General features: G+C 54.6%; 1 protein-coding gene across 4 annotated transcripts in view; it reads left to right on the top strand.

Moving 5' to 3' along the window:
- The window catches only part of KCNG2 (potassium voltage-gated channel modifier subfamily G member 2), a 35179-nt gene extending 10466 nt beyond the window's left edge, over positions 1-24713 (top strand). The window contains exons 2-4 of one of the 4 annotated variants that reach the window (XM_080682912.1): positions 2981-3050; positions 9108-9773; positions 23557-24713. In XM_080682912.1, the coding sequence (XP_080539038.1) occupies positions 9144-9773; positions 23557-24366 (1440 nt within the window). In that variant the 5' untranslated portion in view covers positions 2981-3050; positions 9108-9143 and the 3' untranslated portion in view covers positions 24367-24713. The remainder of the gene's footprint in view (positions 1-2980; positions 3051-9107; positions 9774-23556) is intronic. The other 3 variants (XM_080682913.1, XM_080682911.1, XM_080682914.1) reach the window with 3 other exon arrangements.
- The last annotated feature ends 925 nt before the right edge of the window (positions 24714-25638 follow it).

The raw sequence follows: 25638 nt of genomic DNA, 5'->3' as shown, positions 1-25638 counted from the left end.
AGGGAGCTGCTTCAGGCCTCGACACAAGACTGACTTCGACAGAAAGTCAGTGGCTGCATCTCTGCCGAAGTCACGGCTACGCAGAGACCAGCCTGCTGTCGGGCTGCTCTGCTGCTTGTCCCACAGCTGTGCTGGGGACGGCGGTGCCGTGACCTCCAATGTGCCTGCCGTTCACCGCAGCCCTGCGGGACACTGGCTTAATAAAACGGATTTGAAAGGAAGTGACCAATTCAGAATTGTTATGATTCCAAGGTAAAAACTCAGTATCTGGAACATTTGCTTTGGCAGACCCTCACTTGGAGTTCAGGTCTCTGAGAGGGGCTATTTGGTGCCTTGGAGGGCAGCCTGTTCTTCCTGGGGTGGGAGGGCGCCTGCTGGTCTTTCATCGGGACACAGGGGAGGTCTCGGGCCCCTCCTGGGGACCCTCACATAAGGGAATCCTGGGTAGCACTGCTCCAGACTTCCCTCCTCAGTGCAGCCCACCCCTCAGGGGCCAGGACACTGGGGTCACAAAGGGGCGCACTCCCTCCACCTTCTTCGTGGTGCACAGAGGGCAGGAGAGGGACCGCTGGATCCATGATAATTTCTCCTTTATGTTCCAAGACTTCTTGGGAGGGAAGTTGTCCACGCCCAGAGGGGCTCAGGCCCCACCGCTGGGAAGGCTGGGGACTCCGTCGTTTAGGACAGCAGCTCTCAAACTTCCCAGTCTTAAGACTATTGAGGACATAAAGGAGCTGTTGTGTGTGTTGTATGCACAGCCATGTGAGAAATGATGGGAGCGGGACAAGCCGTTGAGGGCCCAGGCCTGGGGTCCCTTGACACACAGAGGGTCCATCCACTGTCCCCAAGACCGTCTGATAGGAGAGACGCTCAGTATGGATTTGGGGGTTGCTGGAAGGAAGGACAGAACTCCCAGGAGTGTTAACCCTCCTTCTGGGATCACCTCTCCTCCAAACTGCTGGCGGGGCCCACCAGTAAGCAGATGGGTGACTCCATCACCCACCGGCCATGCCCGCAGCTGGGAGCTGGTGCTGGTGGGTGGACGGAATTTCTGTTCTGGGCTCTAGAAGCAAAACTGCACATGCAAATAGTTACTTCAGACAAAAATGGGTTTAACAGTACATCTGCAAACACACGTACTAATTATATTTCTCTTACTTATACATTAAAACAGATTTAGCAGCTAGTATTATACTGGAGTACAGGCACGGAGAGACACACTTAGTCCATGAGAGTATGCATGTTGAGATTCTACAGACTCTACCCGATTGTGGGTGAGGAGACCCAGACCACTGTAACAGGATTGTATGTGAGGAGACCGGTGAGATTATTTTTATAAATATAGACTAAATATTCTAAGGTTTATTTGTATGAAACGGAAAGGAACTGGAGGAGTCAAACTGCTTTGAAAAGAAGAATAACGTCAGAGGAATCAGTCCCCCCCAGTTTCGGGACTTGCTATATTGCTATATTTATCAAGACTGTGTCATTGGTGGAAAGAGTTTTACATAGATCACTAGAACAGAAAAGAACATGTATGCCCACAAACGTGCCCAGCTGATTTTTGACAAAGGTTCAAAGGTGATTCCATAAAGGAAAGATAGTCTTTTCAACATACAGTGTTGGAACAATTAGACAGACACTCATACACTAAAAATCCTAAGTCCCAGACCTTATACAAAAACCAACTCAAAATGGTTTATAGTTAAATGTAAAACTGCACATTTTAGAAGTAAAATTGTAGAAAACCTTTGGGATGTCTGACTTGGTGAATTATTCTTGACACCAAAAGTACAGTCAATAAAAGAGGAAATGATAAATTGGACTTTATCAAAAATAAAAAAAAAACCTCCTACTTCACTGGGCATTTATCCCAGAAGGAAGAAAACCCTTTATGGAAGTGTTTGTAGCAGCTTTGTTCATAATACCCCAATCCTGGAAATAGCCCAGCTGTCCCTCAGCTTGTGCAGTGTTCAGCAAACCCAGCACATCCATATTGGAGGCATCATTGGGGCGGGGAGGGGAGGTGTCGATACAGCAGGCACCTGGTGACTCTCCAGAGAATTATGCTGAGTGAGAAAAGCCAGTCCTGAAAGGGTACATAACATGTGAGTCCATTCTATACCTTTCTTGAATCGACAGAGTACAGAGATGGAGGCCAGATGCGTGGTTTTAGACCGGACAGCAGCATGTCTGGACCGTGTCAGTGTGGCCTCCTGGCTGTGAGGTTGGGCTGCAGTTTGCAAGATACCACTATCGGGCAAACTGCGTAAAGGGTACAAGAATCTCTACAGTCTCAAAATTAAAAGTTTAATTTAAAAAATCTTTAGAGCTATTATATGTAGCTGGGCTGTGTGCACCTTGCTTTGTAGATAAGTTATTAGTTACCAAATTTCTTTTTCTAAAAAAATATATTTTATTGATATTTTACAGAGAGGAAGGGAGAGGGATAGAGAGCTAGAAACATCGATCAGCTGCCTCCTGCACACCTCCCACTGGGGATGTGCCTGCAACCAAGGTACATGCCCTTGACCGGAATCGAACCCGGGACCCTTCAGTCCACAGGCCGACGCTCTATCCACTGAGCCAAACCGGTTTCGGCTAGTTACCAAATTTCTATGTGTCTTATAGATTTGGGGATTATACATGGTTCTCATAAATCATAACTGAAAAGAAATCATCAATTTCTCTCCACAACATGGCTAAAAATAGATCTAATTAGCAAGTTTTCAGTTCTGTTCATATATACACTCCAGAAGTCTTTTGTAATCTTTGTAACCTTGACATATAGAAAATAAGTCCATTTCAAAGCAAAATAATTGAACAGCGCTATGTTTAACAATCAGAAAGAAATTATAGAAATGACCTAAGAGTCCTTACCTTTATTTTAAGACTCTGAAAACCTCCTACAGAGTCATGGTTTATTTAAAAGTAGTTCTTTACCTTGGCTCTTTATTTTATTTTATTGTTTACCCCACAGGTGATTTTATCTGTACGTCATATGACGTTGGTCCTGGGAGGACCGTAAGAAGTGAAAACAGCCAGCAGAGGTGGGTGTGTCTTCATTTTAACCTCTCGGCCGCGGCCAGTGCTGGTGGGTGTGGAAGAAAAGCATGTCTGACTTAGGTCACATGTTCTTATCGATGGTCGCACGGCCTGCTTCCTGCGCTTTTCCTTGTGAGCCTGTGTCATGTCCGAGGGCGAGCGTTTCAACTTCAAAGTGAAGTGAGCACCTGGAGGAAGAACACACCAGCCAGTGGGTCGGGGTGAGGAATCGTCTTTGTGCCAGTCCCATGGCCCCTTTCCCACAAACCAACACTTCTGGTCCTGGGGTGGCTGATGGAGAGAGGAGGTGAGGGGAAAGGTAAATGAGTGTGACCAAATTTGCAAAGGCTTGAAACCAAAATGGAGGCAGAGAACAGCGTATCAAAGCTGCAGTGCTGGATTAAGGATCTTGCATCATCCATAGTGCGAAACCTTTTACATCTTAGAACAGTGGGCTTGAAGCTGAGACCAAGCCACTGAGCTTCCCCATCGCTGTGACGCCCTCGCTGTGGCAGCCCACCCGCCTCCTTGCAGGTTGGGGCGAATGGCGCCCCCAACAGCCTCCTGATGCCTACCAGCCTCTAAAGGGATATCTAGCATTTTGTCACTTCTTTCCTTGAATGGTTTCTTTATTGCGTTGTTTACTTAGTGAGACAGATGCGTTTGAACAGGGCACCCTCAGCACACTGACATCTGGGCTGGATGACTCTACAGTGGGTGTCCTGTGCCCTGTCCACTCAATGCTGGCAGCCCCTCGTCAGGACAAGCAGTGTCAGCAGATGGGGCCACATGTCCCCTGCAGCAGGGAGGGGACACAATGGACCCCCGTTGAGATCCAGACCTGGTGACAGTCATCACTGAGGAGTCAGAGCAGGACCACAGCTCAGCCTGGCCACATCGCAGTCTCCGCTCAGGAGATTTCTGCTAGCTGTCAGGACTGTCCCAGTTCTGCAAGGCGATGGCCCACCATGAGAGGGAGGTGCCAACCCCTCTGAGCAGTAAACTCTTTACAGAGATGTCGTCACAGAGAATGAGCAAAATATACAAGATAAACTCTTTTTTTCCATTGAGATGGTAATTTGGGGCAGTTTGGCTCGGCTTTAGGATTCATCACCCAGCCCTGGTTGAGTAGCTCAGTTGGTTAGAGCGTTGTCCTGATGTATCAAGGTTATGGGTTTAATCCCTGGTCAGGGCACATACAAGAATCAACCAATGAATGCATAGATAAGTGGAACAACAAATCAATGTTTCTCTCTCTCTTTCCCTTTTTCTCTCTAAAATCAGTCAATAAATAAAAATTTTAAATACATTCAGGAATATACATTTTTTAAAAAGAAGACTCATCACCCAGTTTGTGAACAGCCATTCTAATTATTAAGAACAATTATTATTAAGAACAATCGGCTGAACCAAACTCCCTCGCATAGTAACTGATCAGGCAAAAGTAGATGCAGGCAGTGACTCGGCCATATTATTTCCTGGATTAACCTCCGTGAGGCAGAGAGGAAGATAACGGGGCATGGAATCCCAGTTTAACCTCTCTGAGCGTCGGTTTACCAATCTGTAAGATGCAGCCAACAGAATCTGTTTCTTAGGGTCCTGTGTTACATGCCATTGGGTTGACTCCTGGGGACCCCATGAATGGGTTACATTCACAGTGTCCTGTCCTCACAGCCCTGCTCAGCTCCTATAGACTCAGCCCGTGGCTTCTTTCATGGAGTCAATCCATCTCATATTTGGTCTCCTTGTGTCCTGCCGCCTTCTGTTTTTCCAGCATTATTGTCTTTTCCAAAGAACCTGCCTTCTTCTGATGTGTCCAAAGTAGGATAGCTTCGGTTTTGTCATTTTTGCCTCCAGCGATGTTTCAGCCTTAATTCTCTCTAGGACCCACCTGTCCATCTTTCTGTTGGTCCCGGGTCTCTGTGGAGCACACCTCCAGCACCACATTTCAAATGAATCCATTCCTTCCTATCAGCCTTCTTCACGGTCCAACGTTAGCATCCACACATGGTCATTGGAATACGGGGTGTGGATGGTCTTAGCCTCGGTCTCTAAGGACACATCTTTGCTCTTGGTGATCTTTCCTAAAAAATTCTCACATTGCTGCCTAGGGTCCATGTGCACATTAAATAACAACAGATTCATGAGAGGCCTACCACAGGGCAGGCCCTCAGAAGGCAGCCGAAGCTGCTGTCACTGTCCTTGGACTCAGCTGCTTCACCTCAAAAGCAAGGCCAAGTGTGTGACGGGAGCTTCTCCCCGCCATCTCCCCACCTCCCTCCAGCTCCCGCTGCCACGCCTGCCCCAAAGGTTAGGAAGTCCAAGGCCGTGAGGGGCAGGCTGCCTCTCCCCGCCATCTCTCTCCTCCACCCCACTCTGCTCATTGGTAAGCTGAGCGGGGCCTCCAGCAACCCTCTGCTCCTCTCAGCCCCCTCTCTGGTGCTGGGGGCTGTGTGGTCTCTCTCCACAAGCTGCCTGGGAGCTGAGATTAGGTGAGAAACAGACCCTGGAGCCTGTGGTGATGCCCCTAGCCTTTCCCAGAGGGCCCTCCACGGGTTATTCGGGTCTCCTAGAAAAGAATACTTCACTTCTTTTGAAATCTAAAACTTCCTGTTCTACTACAGAGGTTTTCGTCCATTCCAGTCAATGTTTTTAAGACTAAATTCAGAACAGGAAATTCAGTTACAGAGTATTTCTTCAACTGGGGGCTAGCCTTCTGGTACTTGAGATCCCATTCCAATTCTGTGTGTTCCCCTTTTCACTCTCTCTCCTTTTGCCTAGACGAGGAAGCCCTGCATGCAGCTCACACTCACACACTCACTCACACCCACACACACACTCACTCACTCTGCCAGCTCTGCCTCCGAAGTCTCCCCAGGAAAGGCCATCCCTAACTGGCGCCTCCTTCCTCTGTTTGTTTGCTCTGTTCTCTGGGAGCCCCTGGTGCTGCAGGTGCTGGTGCTGAGGGTACTGGCTCCCTGCCAGGTGCTGGTTTCCTTAGGCCTGCGTGGGCGGTGGGCTCAGCCGCTCCAGGGACTGGGTGGTGAGCCTGCCTCAGGCAGGACTCTAGGATGCAAACATCAGGGTGATGGGGAAGATGCCTCTCCTGGCCTCTGAGGGCATTTGCTTTGGGAAGGAGTGGACCCAGGCCTTCTGCTGTGACCAGCTGAGTGTGTCCCAGCCCCAATAACCAAGCATTCTGAGGATTCAAGCTGGAAATAGCTCAGCCAAGACAGCCAAGGAGGGCCTGTGGCCGCCAGCACTCAAACCCATCTTTCCCCACCAGTAAAAAAAAAAAAAAAAAAGCTGTCTTACTTCCCATCAGGTCCCACTGCACGCATTTATTTTAGGGATTAAAGCTCGCTGGCTCCCCCTGTAATGCACCAGGCGTGGAATTTTCCTCATCCTGTCTGGCACCATCCCTAACATTGGAAATTCTAAATCCTGACACGTTTCTTCCCTTGGTTGAGTGTTGCCTCTTCTTCTGGGATTCCTGGTAACAGATACGTTTGCTTTCTCCTCCACATGTGTGGCCTTTCCATGATGTCTGTCTCCTATTGACTCCTGTGGAGACCTGGGAGAGAGCACCACCCAAGCCCAGCCTCACCTCCGGACTGGGTCTTATCTCCGGGCTGTATTTGTTCTTTCTAGAAGCTTAGTTACTTATTTAGATCCTCCTCGTGTATTTCATGATGTCTTTTTTCCTCTGTGCTTTTAATTCCTTCTGTCATATCTTTATTTTTTATAATTCTACTAGAGGCCCGGTGCACGAGATTCGTGCATGGGGGTGGGGGTGTCCCTCAGCCCAGCCTGCACCCTCTCCAATCTGGGGCCCCTTGAGGGATGTCCGACTGCCCATTTAGGCCCGATCCTACAGGGATCGGGCCTAAATGGGCAGTCGGACATCCCTCTCACAATCCAGGACTGCTGGCTCCCAACTGCTCGCCTGCCTGCCTTCCTGATTGCCCCTAACCGCTTCTGCCTGCCAGCCTGATCACCCCCTAACCACTCCCCTGCCAGCCTGATTGCCCCTAATTGCCCTCCCCTGCAGGTCTGGTTACCCCTAACTGCCCTCCCCTGCAGGCCTGGGTCCCCCCAACTGCCCTTCCCTGCAGGCCTGGTTGCCCCCAACTTCCCTCCTCTGCTGGCCTGGTCACCCCTAACTCCCCTCCTCTGCAGGCTTGATCGCCCCCAACTGCCCTTCCTTGCAGGCCTGATCCCTTCCAACTGCCCTTCCCTGCTGGCCATCTTGTGGCAGCCATCTTGTGTCCACATGGGGACAGCCATCTTTGACCACATGGGGGCGGCCATCTTGTGTGTTGGAGTGACTGTCAATTTGCATATTATTCTTTTATTAGATAGGATAGAGGCCTGGTGTACAAGTGGGGACCGGCTGGTTTGCCCTGAAGGGTGTCCCAGATCAGGGTGGGGGTTCCCTTGGGGCATAGGGTGGCCTGGGCGAGGGGCCTGTGGTGGTTTGCAGGCTGGCCACACACCCCAGCGACCCAAGCAGAGGCCCTGGTATCTGGAATTTATTTATCTTCTACAATTGAAACTTTGTAGCCTTGAGCAGAGGCCAGGGCCAGCCAGGAAGTTTGGCTTCCTCCATTGCCGGGGAAACCCAAGCCTCCTGCTCTCTCTGTGGCCGCAGCCATCTTGCTTGGGTTAATTTGCATACTCACTCCTGATTGGCTGGTGGGTGTGGCTTGTGGGTGTAACGGAGGTATGGTCAATTTGCATATTACTCTTTTATTAGGATCATCTCAAGTTCCTAGGAGCTTACTCCTATTAGTCATGTGTCTGCTGATATTTGCCCATGTGGGTTGTTGCCTTGAGTGTTGTTGTTTTTAATTTTGGTTTGTAAATTCATCTTAGTTGGGGCTTCACCTGTGGGAATCCTGTGAGGCTTGAATTGAGAGCATGTCCCTCTAGACAGTGGCACTGTTGACATTTTGGGCTGGGTCCCAGCCCTTTGTCCTGTACACTGTGGGTTTTAACAGAACTCTGGTTTCTACCCTCTAAACACAAGTCACACCCAGTCATGACTATCAGTATGTGCCTAGGCCTCGCCAAACAGCTCTGGGGACAGCGTCACCCGGTTGAGAAGCACTGCTCCAGACAGCGTATGAGTTTGGCTCTAATGCACACGGCAGAGATGTCGCCCACCTGAGACTACTTTTTATGGGGGTAATTTCTTAGTTTTTAGTTTCATAGACCAAAATTCCAACCTCAAACCCATTGCGCAGGTAGGAATTAGACACATACTCTCAAATATATATACTCTGGTTCTATTTTACCTAAAACCAGGCAGAGAAATCTTAAACCTTTCTATAGCAGTAGATAAATTTTCCCCTACACATTCTTTCACGGAGGGTGCAGCCCAACAAGGTCCGAACCTCCTCCTCCTGTCACAGGGTTGTACGACTTACTACCTGGCAGAAATGAATGCGTTTGAGAGACCCCACACCGTTGGCACTTTCATCTGTAATACCTTGTGGGAATTTGAGATGTTTTATTTTCCCCTGATTATCCAGATCTTTTAATGATTATTTTGGTAAATATTCCTACCTGTAAAGAGCACACATTTGATTTGGCTACAAGAGGAGTCAGCCAGCCTGTTCTACAATTTAGTATGGGGCTCCGTGGGGACATGAAAATTGGAGTCAAAGCCGCGTGCACCCAGGCTGGGATGGTAAAGTCTCTTTCAGATTTAAAACCGCCCTCTTTCCCCCTTGACCTTTATTGGATGGTGATCAGGTAACAAGCTGGTGTCTGGCCCCCGCCCAGATCTCCTGAGGCAGCCTCTGCAGGGCGGGCTTCCTCTGCAGGGCGGATCTCCTAGAGACTAGCTAGCCTGGTTAGCTAGTCTCAGTCTAGGAGATAAATTGAGGCAGGCCGCCACTTAACCTGGGTCTGAAGGAAAGGCTGTGGTCCTCTGTTTGGGCCACCTGCAGACGGCAGGTATGCAGGAGGGAAGAACCAACTGGGCGAAGAGGGAGTCCTTGGGGTCTCATGCGTGGTCAGGTGTCCCCAACCCTAACGTGAACATATTCCTTCCGCAGGCCCAGCCTCCTGACCCCAGCGCTGCGCATGGGGCCATGGCCCTGCTCCCCGGGCCCGCGGAGCCCCCTGGTGGCGGCGGGGCCCGCGCCCGGCACGTCATCATCAATGTAGGCGGCTGCAGGGTGCGCCTGGCCTGGGCCGCGCTGGCACGCTGTCCCCTCGCGCGCCTCGAGCGCCTGAGCGCCTGCCGCGGCCACGACGAGCTGCTGCGTGTGTGCGACGACTACGACGTGAGCCGCGACGAGTTCTTCTTCGACCGCAGCCCGTGCGCCTTCCGCGCCATCGTGGCGCTGCTGCGCGCCGGCAAGCTGCGGTTGCTGCGCGGCCCGTGCGCGCTGGCCTTCCGCGACGAGCTGGCCTACTGGGGCATCGACGAGGCGCGGCTGGAGCGCTGCTGCCTGCGCCGACTGCGCCGCCGGGAGGAGGAGGCGGCCGAGGCGCGCGCGGGGCCGGCGGAGCGCGCAGTACCAGGGAGTCCCGGCTGCGCCCTGGCGCCCCACGGGCGTCTGGCGCGCGGCCGTCGGCGACTGCGCGACGTGGTGGACAACCCGCATTCGGGGCTGGCCGGCAAGCTCTTCGCCTGCGTGTCTGTGGCCTTCGTGGCCGTCACGGCGGTCGGCCTCTGCCTGAGCACCATGCCGGACATCCGCGCGGAGGAGGAGCGGGTGAGTGGGGCCGAGGCCGGGCTGGGAGCCGGAGCCGGGCTGGGGTGCTCTGGCAAAGGATGGGGCAGCGGGGGCAAGGCCTAGGTCTGGGTCTGGGACAGGGACCGGGGCCTGGAGGCAGCTGGGTGGAGGGAGTTCTGCCGAGTGAACGGGGTCTAGGAAACCCCTCTGTCGCTGGTGGTTGCACCCACAGCGCTGGGCCCACCTTGGCCTGCTCAGTAGTGTGCCCTGGGCGATCCCTTCTCCCAGGCTGACATCTCTGCTAGGCTGTGCGCTGACGGGAGGCACTCCCATTACAGCCATCTCCAAGAATTCAGCCAGGCCCTGGAGCTTGGTCAACAAGGGGCTAAGCACATTCAGTATCTTAAGGTCTGGGGAGTTGTGTGCTCATGTGCCATCATCCTGGACTTAAAGGATGTGGCCTCTTTGAGGGCCAAGCTTCCTGCACACCCTGTCCGGCCCAGGCCTCCGGGGTCATTTCTGAGCACAGCGGGTGGACTTCCCATCCCCCTTCTGTCCTTTGAGAATGGCAGCATGGGTGGAAATGTCAGCATCTGTGAACCCAGGGCTGCGTTGTTCAGGACATGGGCAGGGAAGCCTGGGTGTGTGTTGTCCAAGTGGGTGGGTTACAGGAAGAGGGCGCACCAGTGTTTGAAGGACATTGCTGAGTGTTGTCCTGAAAGCTGACCCTGCATTTCCTTACGGTGGGCAGGGCTTGGGATCTGCCTGCCCCAACCCCTCCGCAGTCCCCAGCTCCCACCCGCCAGGAGCTGGGTACTGGCTCTGAATTGAGCCCTACCTCAGGCAGGGCAGCTCATCATGGGAGCCTCAAATGCCGGGGAGTCCACTCATTATTAAGACAGTGAGGAGCTGAAGGGAGTTGTCCCATGTCCTCCTGGAACATTAGCTGTTATCTGGCTTGAGCATGAGTTGTGGCATCCCTGACTGCAGATTACATTTGAATGTAAATTTTAGGAAATTGGTTTGGCATCCTTCACGGTTTGCCTGTCTGATTCCTGTCTGTTTCCAGTTGCATTAACCAGGCCCAAGTATTGGATTATGCTGCTAAGAAGACACTTATATTTCGGTTTTCGAATTAGCAATAACACCATACAATATGCAGGATGGAAGCCATTTAGATGAGGGTCAGAGAACAGGAGGCCTTAGGCCTGCTTCAACCAGTGACAGCACTGAGGCCAAGCCGGCCCGTGCAGATCCCTCTAGGGTGTGCATATGTATTCAAGTCGCCCACCATTCTGGTCTGTCCCCCTAACCTTCCCCATTTCTCAAAGCACCACTTCACACTACTGGGGTGCTGCCTTACCAGTCCAGGCATCAGATTAAACGGCATTATCCCAGTGTTGGTGAGCACATGTGCCGTCCACGACCTTGTGAGGGGACTTGATGGAGCACCTGGGCCACTGCTCCTCCAAGGTGCTGAGTCAGAAGTAAGTGTTGTCACTGCCGTGGGAAGGAAACGTTTTATGTTTCATCAACGTGTGTATGAGTGTGATAAAATATACACAAAACTTACCAACTTTACCATATTTAAGCATGCTGTTTCGTGGTACTCAGTACACTCAGTGGTGTGCAGCCGCCGCCACCATCTGTCCCCATGAAACAACTCCCCAGTGTCCCTCCCCAGCCCCCGGGACCCACCGTCCACTTTCTGTCTCTGTGATGTTGGCCGCTCCAGGCACCTCACGTAACTAGATCCTATGGTATTTGTCCCACGGTGACTGGCTTATTTCGCTCAGCATGAAATCCTCCCGGTTCATCCATGTAGCATGTGTCAGAGTCTCCTTCCTTTCTAACCTGGGCAGCATCCCGCAGTGCAATTGGACCACATTGGGCTTATCCACCTTTCCACCAGGGGACCCTGGGTTGCTTCCTCCTCTTGGCTGTTGTGAAGATGCTGCTGTTAACATGGGTACGGCCGGGGCACAGCCCTTGGGAGGTCTGCGCGTCCATTGCTCTGGCATGAGTGGCTGTTGTGTGAAGTGCTGCTGCCAGCGTGACTGGGAGATGGAGGCAGCCTGAAGAACATGAAGTGCTCTGGGCCTTGTCCTGGAGAGCAGCAAGCACAGCCAATCCCAGGCACCACTTCACCCGCACAGAGGGCTCTGGGTGGGACTGAGGGGCTTCTAGAAAGAGCCCCTCCCACACTGAGGGGGCCCGGCCTCCATAGAAGGCTCCAGACCTGGTGCTGAGGACATTCCTCTTAACGCCTGGCTCTGCACAGTCAGGACAAGTTTTGGGGTTTGGGGGAGCTGAGGTGCAGGAGTTGGTGGGCTGGTTCCTATGGAGACTCCAGGGAGAATCCCCCATGCCTTTTCAGCTTGTCCCCATGCCCCTCCTCCATCCTCAGAGCCATCACTCTGGTCCTTCTCCATCACTGCCTCGGACTGAAGGACCTGTGACCGCACTGGGCCCCCTGTAGCCAGGACTCCCTGCAGCTCAGGGTCCTTACCTTCATCCCACCTGCACGGTCCTCCTGACACAGGAGGTGACAGCCACGGTCAAGGGCCCAGGACATGGATGTCTTCCTGGCTTATAGAGCTGCCCACAGCTGTGATGACATGTAAAGGCTCAGTTTCTGCTGCTTGTCCTCCAGACCCCTGTCTGGGTCAGCAGCCCTGCCCACACACCCTGTGCTGTGCTCATGATCTCACACTAAGCAGACGTGAGATGTTTCTTCTTCCACACAGAGTCCCATCTCCTGTTTGGGGGCTCTGAGGGCATGGGAACCTAGAGCGGATACTCGGTGCTGTGACACCAGAGTTGGCCTTTGCAGAGTCTCTGGAAATAACTGTGGCTTCACTTGGAAATAAGGTGAAGTGTCTAAGGAGCGAAGACCTATAATGTGCCCGACTATAACGGGAAGGCACGGGAACAGTGCCCAGAAAACTTGTGGAACACTCAATCCTAAATTATCTCTGAGCAAAACATTCACCATGTGTCACCAACAGCTCCCAGAACTAAGAACAAAGCATCTTCAACAAAATTAAATGTGCTTCCTCAGGGCACCCCCAGCCAGAGAGAGGGGAGCAGGCCACCAACCCGTCCCCACCCCACCCATGTCCCCCAGCTGCATGTGACCCTCAGGGCCGTGGCCTCTACCTGCGGGACCTGGAAGGCATGTACCCAGGACCCACCTTGCCCCGTCCGAGAAGGTCTTCACCTCACAGCACCGTGAGCGGGGCTCCCTCCTCAGCACCAGTCCTCAGCAGGACCATCCACGCCATGCTCATGGCTTCTGGGGAAGGAAAAGCTTGGGGGTTCCCAGACCCAGGCCTTGGGGTAGAAATACCAAAACCCTAAACATCCACTGAAAGTTCTCCTAGGTCTTCTGACCCAAAAATGTACCTTCTAACAACAAAACCCTCGAAGCGGGAGCCTTGCTTTGTTCTCAGGAGAAACCGTCCCAGCAGTGATACCCGGAGACATTTCTGCCGCTGGCTCCCAGGCTGGAGCCGGCAGACAAGTCGATGTTTTGATGCCACGTGCTTGGAGGCCCTGGGGTCAGAGCTGGAGGTGGTGTCTGTCACCCTGTCACTGAGCAGACACCAGGCTCAGTGGGAAGGGGCTCCTCCGGGCCCGTGGACAGCGAGGCAGGGCTGCCCCAAACCTCCCAGCCCCTGTCACTGTAGAAGCCCCAAGCCAGAGGGGAGACCCCCACTTCCCACTGCCTCTGTGGCATCTCCAGTGGGTCTGCAGCCTGCGCTTCTCTGCCTGCCACACGGCCAGGGCTAACACGCTGTGCTCAGGGCCTGGGCACCTTGACGGGGCACCAGGTGAGCATGCATGTCTGACCAGAGCACCCCACCTACTGTGGAATAGCCTGAAAGCGAGTATTGATTCTCCTGAGAATGTGTGTCTGGAGTGAAATTGTTGACAATGGCACAGTCATTGGGTCTAGCGTTCTCTCCACAGCCAGGAGAGGTCAAGGCCAGTCCAGGGGTAGGCGGTTGTGGGTGTTGTGGCATGACCTAGAGGAGAGGCCTTCCAAGAGTGGGGGGTGTGGACAGACGCTGGTGTCCCAGTAGACATCTCGGGGATTCTGCTGTGTGGTGGTGGCCGGGATGCTGCCTGGAGACCATGCTGAGCTCCCGTGCTGAGACCGGGGTCTGGTGGGTGGCGGGCGGGCTGTGTGCTCCAGCCTTCGGAGACCGCCCCTCCACGGCAGGGTCTGAGGGTGGGGCTGCTGCTCAGAAGCTCTCAAGCCCTTTTCACTGCAGCTGATGTCTGGCTCAGTGAGTCGATTTTCTTCCTTTAAACCCACGTGATTAAATCAAGTCCTGCATAATTAGTTATAGATTTCACGACCGGGATTTCAGTGATTGAATTCACTGAGAACATTTGGCAGCAGTATGGGAAGCTGGTGACAAAGTTTCTGCTGCCTGTGGGCACACATCGAGCTTTGCCAGCCTCCTCCTGGGGGAGAGCTTTGCTGTCTCTGAGCTGTATTAGGTTCTCAGAAAACAGAACCAACAGGAGAGATGTATACAGGGTGGGCAAAAGAGGGTTTACATTGTGAGTAGGCGAAACAACTTATTCTTGTATTATTTTTTATTATGTATTGTATTATTTTACGTACAAACAATTGTAAACCTACTTTTGCCCCTCCCTGTATATTTACATTTTATAAAGTGTTGGCTCGCACCAGGACGGAGGCTGAGAACACCTGAGACCCGGGGTTGGCAGGCTGGAGACCCAGGAAGACCCAAAGAAGATGTTCCAGTCCAGGACTTGGGCTAGAGGCCCACATGCAAGGGAGGTCAGCCTTTTGGTTCTGTTCAGTTCTTCGACTGATGGGACGAGGCCCACCCACACCAGCAGGATGATTGGCTTTCTTGGAGCTTAGTAACTCAGACATTTACCTCACTCAGAGGCACCCTCCCAGACAGACCCAGACTCATGTCTGACCAAAGTCTGGGCACCCATGGCCCAGTCAAGTCGACACATGAAATTAACCATTGCCCTCACTATCTCATGGTCCATGTGTCTGTGGTTTGGGTGGGAAGTCCTGTTCACTAACACACCCCTCAAGCCCAGGCCCTGAGAGATAACAAATGGCATTTGGGGATCTGTGGGGCACCCTCTGAAGGGCCTCCTAAGAGCAGTGGCATGAAGCCTGTCATCACCTGCCCTAAACGCAGGCCCGTAAAACAGGGATGTGGGCTGAGCCCTGGGTGAGCAGGGGCTTCTGCATTAGGAGCCGATTTCTTGGGAAAGAGCAGCCAGAGTGGACTGAATGTTCTGCTGCCCCAATTTGTACATTGAAACCTAACCCCCTCCCCGATAGTATTAGGAGGTCGGGCCTTTGGAAGGTGATTTGGTCATGAGGTTGGAGTCCCCATGACTGGGATTGTAAGTCCCATTAAAGAGCCCCCAGAGAGCTTGCTCCCCTCCTGCCATGGAAGGACACACAACAGACATGTCTGTGACCCAGGAAGCAGCCTCACCAGCCCCCGAATCTGCGGACCCTGGGCTCTGGGACTTCCGGAACCAAGAGAACTAAATACAGTATGTGGTGGGTAAGCTGCCTGTCCGGGAGTGCCCTCTTGGCAAAGTTCTGCACCAGGAGTCAGCAAAATCCAGTGGCAATATCAAGCCATGGCCTGACCTCGTCGGGAGCCAGAACTGCCTGGGCTCAGGTCCTTTCGCCTCGCCTTCCTCTTCTGCTGCTGAGAGAGGGGAGGCAAGCACCTGGCAGGGGTGCCCATGTCCTCTGAGGCATCAGCCCCGTCCTTGATGCCTGTGCCCCTGCCACGCTGCCCAGAATCATAGTCCAAGGCCCCAGCTGGCCATCAGCGCCCACGTCTGAGCAACTGCTGCCTGTTTTCATGGAGACCCCACTGTGGACTCAGAGGAGCTGAAAACAGCCGATGTGCCAAGGGATAAACGTGAAGCTCAGAACATTTTCCCCCTCTACTTTCTGCACAAATTTGGCATCAAAAAAATAAGGGATTTGAGTTTTGGATTTGTGCTTATCTGAAAAATAAAAGACCTATGCTCAAATGCCTAAAATAGAAGCTATGAGATTTTTCCCCCCCTATTTTCTAAGACTATTTTTTAGAGCAGTTTTAGGGTCACAGCAGAATTGAGAGAAAGGTATTAAGATTCCCCACATCCCCCTACCCCCACCTGCACAGCCTCCCCATTATCCATGTCTCACGCCACGTGGGAAATTTGTTACACTGATGGATCTACTAGTACACAGAGACATCCTTGTCACCTACAGTCCATGGTTTACTTTAGGGTCACTTCTGGAGTACAAGCTGTGGGTGTAGACAGATGTATAAAGTCATGTATCCACCATCACAGTGTCACACAGAGTAGCTTCACGCCCTAAACACCCCCTGTGCTCACCTGTTCATCCCTCCTCCCCTAATCCCTGGCAAACACTGATCTGTTCACCGTCTCCATCACTTTGCCTTTTCCAGAAGGTAGTTGCCATCATAATACAATACGAAGCCTTTTCAGATTGACTTCTTCCACTTAGTCATGTGCATTTGGGGTTCCTTCGGGTCTTTTCATGGCTCGACAGCCCATTTCTTTTTATTGCTGAACAATATGCCATCGTCTGGAAGGGCCAGGGTTTATTTATCCATTCCCCTGCTGAGGGACATCGTGGCTGCTCCCAAGTCTTGGCGATTCTCAGAGCAGCAGAGTCTCTCCCTCACCCTCCCTCCTGGGGCCTTGGGATCCTTGGGCTGCAGGCAGCTCCCAACACCCCTGTGGCCTCTGGATGAAGGCACAGCCTCCGCAGAGCAGAGGCCACTGCAGAGCAGAGCATCTGGGAAGGCTCGGCCTGGGCTCCCTCCCTGCTGCCTCCCTGACTGAGCCGGTGTGCCCAGCAGGCCTGAGTCCTGCTTTTCCTCAACAGCCATCTGGAGGGCACAGGGAGCCAGTCACACTCCTTCAGGAAGCTCCCGGCGCAGTGGCCCTGCCGGGGACCCAAAGGGAGCAGAACAGTGTGGGGGAGAAGGTGAAAGCGGAGTCTCTGAACATGGGTCTGACAGGAGCCCTGAGCCCACTCAGCCGGATGAGAGCCCCTTCAGACCAGGTGCTCGGGAGTTGAACACTTTGAGGGAAATTACCGAAAACGGGGAGAAAACCGTTTTTAAAAGCCTCCCAACTGGAAATCGCTCGTGGTCACCGCATCGAGGGAAGCTCCGCCTCTGGCCTGCTCTCAATCCAGGTCACAATATTCCATTGTCTGGGTGATGCTCTGCATTCGGGCATCCTCCTGAGAAAAGGGAACGAGGAGGTGCAGGCAGGCTCCAGGGGTCCCCAGACACACAGGCACTGCGCTCAGGTGTCCGGCACTCCGTTAGTGCTCGGAGGTCACCGACTTGAGAATCTGGTCCTCAAGAACAGGAGGCCACAACGTGCACCACTTCCTGTGACTCGTGGCACCAGCCGTGTCCCAAGGGCTCTGCATGGACCTGAGCCAGGGCAGTGGACCTGGGACAGGAGAGCAAGTCCTCACTTCAGAGGTGATTCCTGAGCAGCTGCTGGAAACGGAGCAGAAATTTGGGACAGGCCAAGTTGCAGGCAGCTTCTGGTCTCGGGACAGGTCTGTGGAGGGCGCGTGTTGTCCCAGATGCAGCATCAGGGCGCAGAGCCCAGGGTAGATGCTGACAGAATCAAAAATAAAATTCCCAGGCCTGAAAATTACTGTGGCATATCTCCTCCCCAGTGAAGAACACAAGAGCAAACAAGATCCAAGGGCCCAGCAGGGATTTCGTGAGCCTCCCATACGTGGCTGGTGGGGTTGCAGGTGTCAGCCAGTATGGGTTCTGTTTCGTCACTGCCCGGACACTTAGCCACTATACCTGTTGTCCTCCATACGGTGAGATTCGTGATGACACCAATGACGAATGTAAGCACACAGCCTGGACCAGCGAGGCAGAGCTCCTGGAGAGGGTTCTGGAACAGAATTCTCCCCAGGGGAACGTGGAGGGGGCAGCCAGCAAGCCTGCTGTGCCCACGGCCGCCTGCCAGGCTTTGCAGGGCTGGATTTGCTCAGGAACTTGCCCTTAGGACATCCATTCAGAGCTGGCCACACTGAGAGTCCTACAGAAAACCTTGGCTCGTCTTGTGGGCCCGTGGGCACTGGCTGGTGGGGTGCCCTCTGCCTCTGGCTGCCCAATGCTCAGTGCGGTGGAGGGAAAGGCGCTGCTTGCCTGGAAAAAATCACTTCCTGCAGAACCTAGTCGGAAAGCCTGGGTGTCGGGGTCGGCACCCTGGCGGTTTCATGCCGTGGTTGTGGGGGCTGGGGAAGCGCCCACCCTTGCCATGCCAAGGGGAGCCTGAGTGTGGCAGTTACTGAATTCCTGGCTGGGCACCAAGCAGAGGACCCCTCAGCCCTGGGCGTCTCTGCCCCCATGGAGAAGCCACGACAGAAACCCCCAAAAAGCAAACGCTCCGCCCTGCGGGGCAGGTGGGACTCAGGCTGCCGGGAGTGGGGAGCAGTGCGTGTGCGCTGGCAGACAGTCTTGAGAACTGGAGGAAGCACCGCGCTTTCCCACAGAAATGCGGCCAAAGTGAAGGAACTGAATGGAGAGCAGTGGCTGCCAATGTGCCGTTCTCTGCGACTCAGAATCAACTCGGTGGTTTAGAGCCGTTCTCTCCTGAGATGGACGCCCTCTTCGTGCATTCACGGGGGCACTGCCACCTGTAATCATCTTGTTCACCTGTGTCTGTAGCGACTAGAGTCGGTCACTCCTGCAGGAATGGACGGCCCAGTAGGACGGGTTTGCAGCCGTGAGCATCAGGCCGGCTCAGCCACTTCGCAGGGCCCGATCCCGTGGGGCTGGCGGTCCCAGTTCCCTGTCCAGGACGTCTCCCACAGGAGTGGGCTGACAGGGCGGATGGAAGACCAGCTAGGTCAGCTGTGGGAGAGTGTGGGACACTCTCGAAGGCACTTGTATTTACTTCTTTCCGGAGACAGCACAGAACCGCAGGGTGGTGACAGGAGAGCGATTGACAGCCTGCTTCAGCACAGGTGACTGAAAGAGCACATGCCTTACTGCTGTGTAAGTGACTGGTGCTATTTTTAAACAATCTGTTCTCTAAAGTCGATTGAATATTCCTACTTTTATGTTTGCACTACAGGAGCCTTTCCCATAGATAATTGGGAAAAATAAACTCACTGCAGTTCAAAGTCAAATTATTATAAGTTCGTAGTTAGTGAAGTGAATTCAGTACTTTCTTCTGGGTATTAATGGGGGGCTAAACACAGATCAGCACACAGTGATGAAGAGGAAACGGATCGATAGGAGTAGGTGCTGTCTGTAGGATTTATCTGCACAATGTCTAGTGCACAGCCATTTTGCTGGCTACACAACATTCCTGATGGATTGAGGGAGACAATGTCCAGAAAATACAGAGGCAGTAAAAGGATGTGAACAACTTGGGGATTAATTATGCACGAGATGAAGAGGGGAGCCTGTGAAGCTCGGGGTCCTTGATGAAACTCTGAGCCAGAACCTCGGACCAGGCTGCAGCTCCGGGGAGCTCAGCTGGTGCCTCGCCGATTGGCTTACAGAGAGGACCCCCCACTGGCCTCCCTCCATCTCCCGGTTTAATAGAACCAGCGTTGTCCTTGGCAGGGCTCACGCCACTGAATTTTTGATGCTCTGAAATGAGAACAAAGCCGGCGGTGGACGCATGCCGGGGCCAGGCCTCTCCCAAGAGTCAGCCGTGACCGCCCCACAGCCTCAGTTACTGAAAAGCCTTGGCCCTGAGCTTCCGTTCATTTTCACTAGAAAATAAAAACAGGGACAGTGCCAAGTGAATACCATGCGGGAGGCCATGCCTTCCAACAACAGTTTCAGAAACACTTTTCCAAAAGTTGGCTTGGACCAGCTGTCACCATCCTTGGTGTTGGAACCAGCCTGGTCCGTCCCCCGGGGCCGCCTCTGCCTGGCGTGGACGGTGCCCTCCAGGGTCTCCTGGCGCTCATCCAGCCCACCCGCCCCGTGTGGGCATGGAGAACATTCCAAGCCATTGTGCTGTTTGGTTGGGTTTTGTAATAGTGGACGATGCCATCCACATAAGGGTTAGGGACGCGCACACATCCGCTGTTGGGCAGCCACCCTCCCACGGCCTCCTAAGTATGTCTGTAATTAGCTCAGACTTCTCACATTCAGTGAGCTGCTTCCTTGGGGGCAGCTGACTTTTGGTTCTTGAGCCACAAGTAATTGGAAGAGGCTCAGTTCCGATCCTGGAAAGAAAACAAATTATAAAAAAAGGGCTGGGACCCAAAGGCAGGGGCTGAGTCACTGGGGATACTTGTGCAGACTCTGCAGGTGGGCACCCAGATCCAGGGCGATCACTTGTGAGGGCACGGTGTCTTGTGGCCTTTCACCAAGCAGGGAAGTTTGCCCGTTGGACCAGATGTTCACCACAGGCCAGGGCCCAATCCCCTGGGGACACAGCGTTGGCCGGGGGAGCCCAGGGGAGCCTGGGGAGCAGGTCTGGGAGCCAGGGGTCAGGCGGGATGAGGGTGGTAGTCGTGCTCGCAGCGGGGAGCTGGCGCCTGTAGGGAAGGCTGTGTCCAGTGCATGGGGACCAGAGGCCCTGCCAGGAAAGCTGGTGAGGACGGGAGGGTGTTGTCCCCCGCGTTCATGCAGGCATGAGCACATACCTGTTCTCAGAGGAACACCACGGGGACCTGAAGGGTGGTGTGGGGGTGACGGGCCCCACCACTGAAAGAATGGAAATGAGGTCCTGCCACGGCCCACAAGGCCCCACGTTCTTTCCCTCCAGAAGCATCTGCTGGAGACAGTGTCCTCTCCAAATACCCAGGACCTGGGACCAAGCCCTCCCGTCTAGCCCCCGCCCCCAACAGTGGCTGGCCCGGCAGTAGTCGGCAGGTCGCCCTGTCCATCCCAGTGGTCGGTTGGATGGGAGCAGAGGGATCGGGGAGCAGAAACAGTGCTGAGCTGGCTGAGCAGGAGGAGTTTAGAAGGCGCCCAGCTGGACAGGGCCGGGCCACCAGGGTGTTGGGGCAGCTGCACCTGGTGCTCAAACCCATGATAAGCTCATGCGGGCACCTGGCGGAGGCCTGATTCACCAAAGCCCGAAATGTCTGTGAAACACAAGCGAAAGCCAGGCGAATAAATAGGGGGTGGGGGCTTCAAACCGGGTGAGCCAGCTGAAGGGAGATTTATGTCTGACCCGATTTGGGCCAAATAGGCCAGATGTGTCAAAGTATGATAAATCGGGGTCTGTTTTCTGGGTTAAAATGTCCAGAAATAGCTACCTCCAATTAACCTGCACAGCTGGTCCTTAAGGAAAGGGCTGGAGGAGGGGGTACCAGGGAATCCACAGGCCTGTGTCCTCCCAAATCCACCAGATGGGTCTGGCTGCAGGTTGGCACATGGGGTCTCTCCTCCTGCATTGCCCAGGGTCTGTGCCCTCCTCCCCCCAAACACAGTGGTTGAGCCCCCCCATGGGGGCTCACACAGAACCTGGCTGGGCACCTGTGCTGAGATTTGGGGCTTTACCCACAGTCAGCCCAACAAGGGGTATTGTATGGGGTTGCCGATCACGAGACCACCACAGGTTCCTTGTGGTCATCAGGCTCCTGATCAGGTGGCGTCCCGGCAGAGATACGTCACTGCTCTGACCTGGTGTCGAGGCTGACTCCATCCACCCTCCTCCCCATCACCCACTGTCCCTGAGGATGGCGGCTTCCCTCCTAAGCCCTTCCTCAAGGTGGAGAGTGGGTTTCTAACCAGGTCTGTCCCAGTTCCCATGGGCCTGCTGTCTCTTGACTGAAAACTTGTGGATCCAGGTTTTCCCCGAATCCAGTTACTGGCCCCCTGCTCTCACCAATGCCCCAAGCCAAGGTAATCACGAATGCCTTTCAACCTCTCTGAGCTTACACCCAACTAGAGCCCCCCAAGGGGTGTTTCACCCAGGTTCAAGCTCAGAGTCCCCCACCCCCTTCCCTGCTGCCCCATGAGGCTCAGGACTGGACTCAAAAGCCTTCCCACTGGCCCAGGCAGCATGGGGCAACCAGCCCTAAATATTGGATAAAACTTGACCACCCTCAGGGGATGAACAAGCACCAGAAATTGCTGGAACAAAACCCACCCCAAACCTAGAAGCAACAAGCTGCAACGGGTCTCACATGGCTGTGAGCTCAGTGGGCCTGGTGCAGGTCTAGGGAGATGCCCCTCCCCATGGCCAGGGAAACGGAGACCCTGCCTCTGAGCCCTGCTCACTGGCTGAACTCAGGAGGGATGCAGAAAGGGTTCTTGTTTAGGGATGATGCCAAGGTGTGGATTAGGAGACTCAACACCACCCCCACGAGAGTTCCCAGCCCTCTGCCAGCCCAGAGGGGTCTAGAGTGAAGAGCTGGGAGACAGAAGCTGTGGGACGCTCCGCGGCCCACCCTCGTGTCTGGAGGCCACAGAAGCAAGTCCGTGGCCAGGGTTTCCAGGCACACCACAGGGACAATGATTAACACAGAGGCCAAAGTATTAGGTTCTGACAGCTCATTAATGGGAAGGCCGGGCTCTGCTCAATACACAAATCACCCAATATTGAGTGCCAGTCGGAGGGAGGTTTTCAGGAGCCCAATTTGCCCAGTTCCTTGCAGACCAGTGATACATCAGTGTCTGGCCCTGAAGATTCAAGACAGGACTTGGGGAGCAGCCGTGTGGGGTCCTACCACTTCTGTGCCCTTGAGTACCAAGGTATTGAAAAACTGATTGCTGACCCCCAACCTGTTCTCCGTTTAAGGCGTCAGGCAGGTCCTCAAGTTGCTGTCTCTGGGTGGTGGAAGGTCACCACTGTGGCCCCCGGGCTAATCGCCTGCCAAGAGGGCTCGGGAAGCTGGACAGGCATGAGGGTCTGTCGTCAGTGCCCAGAGGGTCATGAGCCAGGTGGGGGACACTACAAGACGCAGGGAGGCCAAGTGGCCCCGGCCTGGCCCCTGGGGGTCTCACCTCCAGTGTGAGGTGGGCCCGAGACTCAGCACAGAGCACATGGTGTCAGCTGAGCCCCTCTTCTCCACCCCACTGGCCTGGGGCTCACGCAGGGGCAGGCTGAGCAGTTGAACCTCTCTCCTCCCCCCAAGCTGGAGCCCAGAACCCTTGGCTGCAGTCTCTGGAGTGGAGTCTCCTCCCAGAGGTGGGGGGAAAGGGGTCACTTGGTTCGAATAGCAAACTCTTTCCTTCCTTCACAGATTTTCAGATTTTCTTGAATAGATGTTGCATTTCCTTCTTGCCCTTAGGATTGTTTCCGGTCTTTAAATGGCTGTTTTTTTTTAATTATCTTTACCAGTTTTGCTGGGGATCAGGTCAACTGAGCTCCTGTGGGAAGCCAATACCCAATTAACTTTTTTTGTTGGTAATCCTCACCAGAGGATGTTTGTTCCATTGATTTTTAGAGAGAGTGGAAGGGAGGGAGGGAGGGAGGGAGGGAGAGAAACATCAATGTGAGAGATACATCGATTGGTTGCTTCCCAGACCTGGGCGGGATCGAACCTGCAACCCAGGTGCCTGCCCTTGACCAGGAATTGAACCCACGACCCTTCGTGGGGGTGGGGGCTGGCCGCGTGTTGCACTCTAACCACTGACCCACACCGGCTAGGGCTTCCATTAAATCTTTTTTACAGGAATTGGGCATTTTTTGGCTACCCCTGGCCCTCCTGCAGTAGCACACTTGCATGGGTTGGGGTCAGGAGTCAGGGCAGCTGGGTTTGACATCCCTCCATCATGGGGAACCTCCCTGCCCCAACACGTGTCCCTCTCCTCCCCAGGGCGAGTGCTCCCGCAAATGCCACAACCTCTTCGTGATGGAGACGGTGTGCGTGGCCTGGTTCTCCTTGGAGTTCCTGCTGCGCTCGCTGCAGGCCGAGAACAAGTGCGCCTTCCTGCGGACGCCGCTCAATATCATCGACATCCTGGCCATCCTGCCCTTCTACGTGTCGCTGCTTGTGGGCCTCGCGGCGGGCGGCACGGCGCGGGCAGGCGCGAGTGCGGGTGGCAACAAGCTGCTGGAGCGCGCGGGATTGGTGCTGCGGCTGCTGCGCGCGCTGCGCGTGCTCTACGTGATGCGCCTGGCGCGCCACTCGCTTGGCCTGCGCTCGCTCGGCCTGACCGTGCGCCGCTGCGCGCGCGAATTCGGGCTGCTGCTGCTCTTCCTCTGCGTGGCCATGGCCCTGTTCGCCCCGCTCGTGCACCTGGCCGAGCGCGAGCTGGGCGCGCGCCGTGACTTCACCAGCGTGCCGGCCAGCTACTGGTGGGCGGTCATCTCCATGACCACCGTGGGCTACGGCGACATGGTGCCCCGCAGCGTGCCCGGGCAAGTGGTGGCGCTGAGCAGCATCCTCAGCGGTATCCTGCTCATGGCCTTCCCGGTCACCTCCATCTTCCACACCTTCTCGCGCTCCTACTCGGAGCTCAAAGAGCAGCAACAGCGCACCGCCAGCCCCGAGCCGGCCCTGCGCGAAGACAGCACGCACTCCGCCAGCGCCACGGAAGACAGCTCGCAAGATCCCGAAGGCTCCAGCGAGACTGGGGACTCAGCGGAAGCGGACCTCGCATGGGCGCGCACAGGGCCAGCCTGACCTGGGCGGACACCCTGTGCTCAGGGGCGGCCGCGGCTGTCCGTCACAGGAGGCTGCCCGTCACAAGCTTTAGAAACAGAACTACAGCCCTAGCCTCCCACCGCGCAGAGGGAGAGGAACCGACCTTAGGGGCAGCAGCTCCCAAAGCCCTAAAGGGCCTCTCTCCTGTCCAAGTGCATGTTGCTGCGACCAGTGAGGCCTAGAACTCGCCTAGGAGTCAGAGGTGATGTTAAATTTGAGCAAATTTCCCAGAGGGCACCCCATCCTGTCCTCCTTCCTTTTATTTCCCTTTGGCGTTCTGACTCTATGGCTAGCTAAAAATAAATTCAAGAAGTCCTAGAACTTCCAAGCCTGTAGCAATACCAGAAGGTCACACTGTCCCCAGACCTCAGCCTAACCCTTCCCTGCTTCCCTGCTATTCATTCCGAATAGCAGTGGAGGGGGGTGCAGTGGGGCACAGTCCTGGGGGAGGAGTTTCTAGGGAAGTGGGGACAGCCCCTTCCTGCTCCTGCCATCTCACCCAGGTGGGCTGTGCCCCAGCGGAGGAAGGCCTTCCCCATGCATCCAGCTCTGCAGAAGCCCACATCCCTGCCATGTGACAGGTACGGAGGTCTCCCATTGAGGCTCACAGCCCCCCAGGTCCTTGGGGGTCCAGCCCTGACCTTTGACCTCTTTCCCTGGCACTATCCTGTCTGCCTCTTCCTAGGTCTCACCCCCCCACCCACACAGTTCTCTCCTGAAACGCCTCTGTCATCTCAGCTGCCTGGGGACCAGGTGCTATCCTCTGGGATGGTCAACTCCTATAGGAACGCTTCTCTGGCGATCCAGCCCTGGAAGAGATTCAGAGAGGCGGGGGGTGGAGGGGGAGGAGGGGAGGCCTGGGCCTGCAGGTGCTAGAAGCCTGTTTTCATGGAGGCGTGAACCTTTTCTCCTCTGGAGACAGAGGAATGGAACTCTCCCAATTATGCTGCTTTGCACTTTTTCATTTTAACCAGTTGAGCCATGACACCTGGGACATCGCTGCCACAGACCCTGCCGGAGGAGGACCTGCATCACTCAAGAGGCCCCACTGATGCAGGGCATCCATCCACCACCATCCCTTCCAGCTTTGGGCACAGCCCCTGGTGGAAGACCAGAGCCAGGGGAGGTGGGGAGCAGGGCCAGGGCCAGGATGGGGCCTCCTGCAGAATGTTCCTGCTATGTTACTCCAGCTAATAAAAGTGCCACCTCTCCTGCACAGCTCGCTCATACCAGGTGGGGAAATGGAGCCGC

This window comes from Plecotus auritus (assembly GCF_963455305.1).
Source record: "Plecotus auritus genome assembly, chromosome: 8".
Classification (NCBI taxonomy): domain Eukaryota; kingdom Metazoa; phylum Chordata; class Mammalia; order Chiroptera; family Vespertilionidae; genus Plecotus; species Plecotus auritus.
Note: the sequence above shows the minus strand (reverse complement) of the source record. Positions and strands in the feature narration are given on the sequence as shown.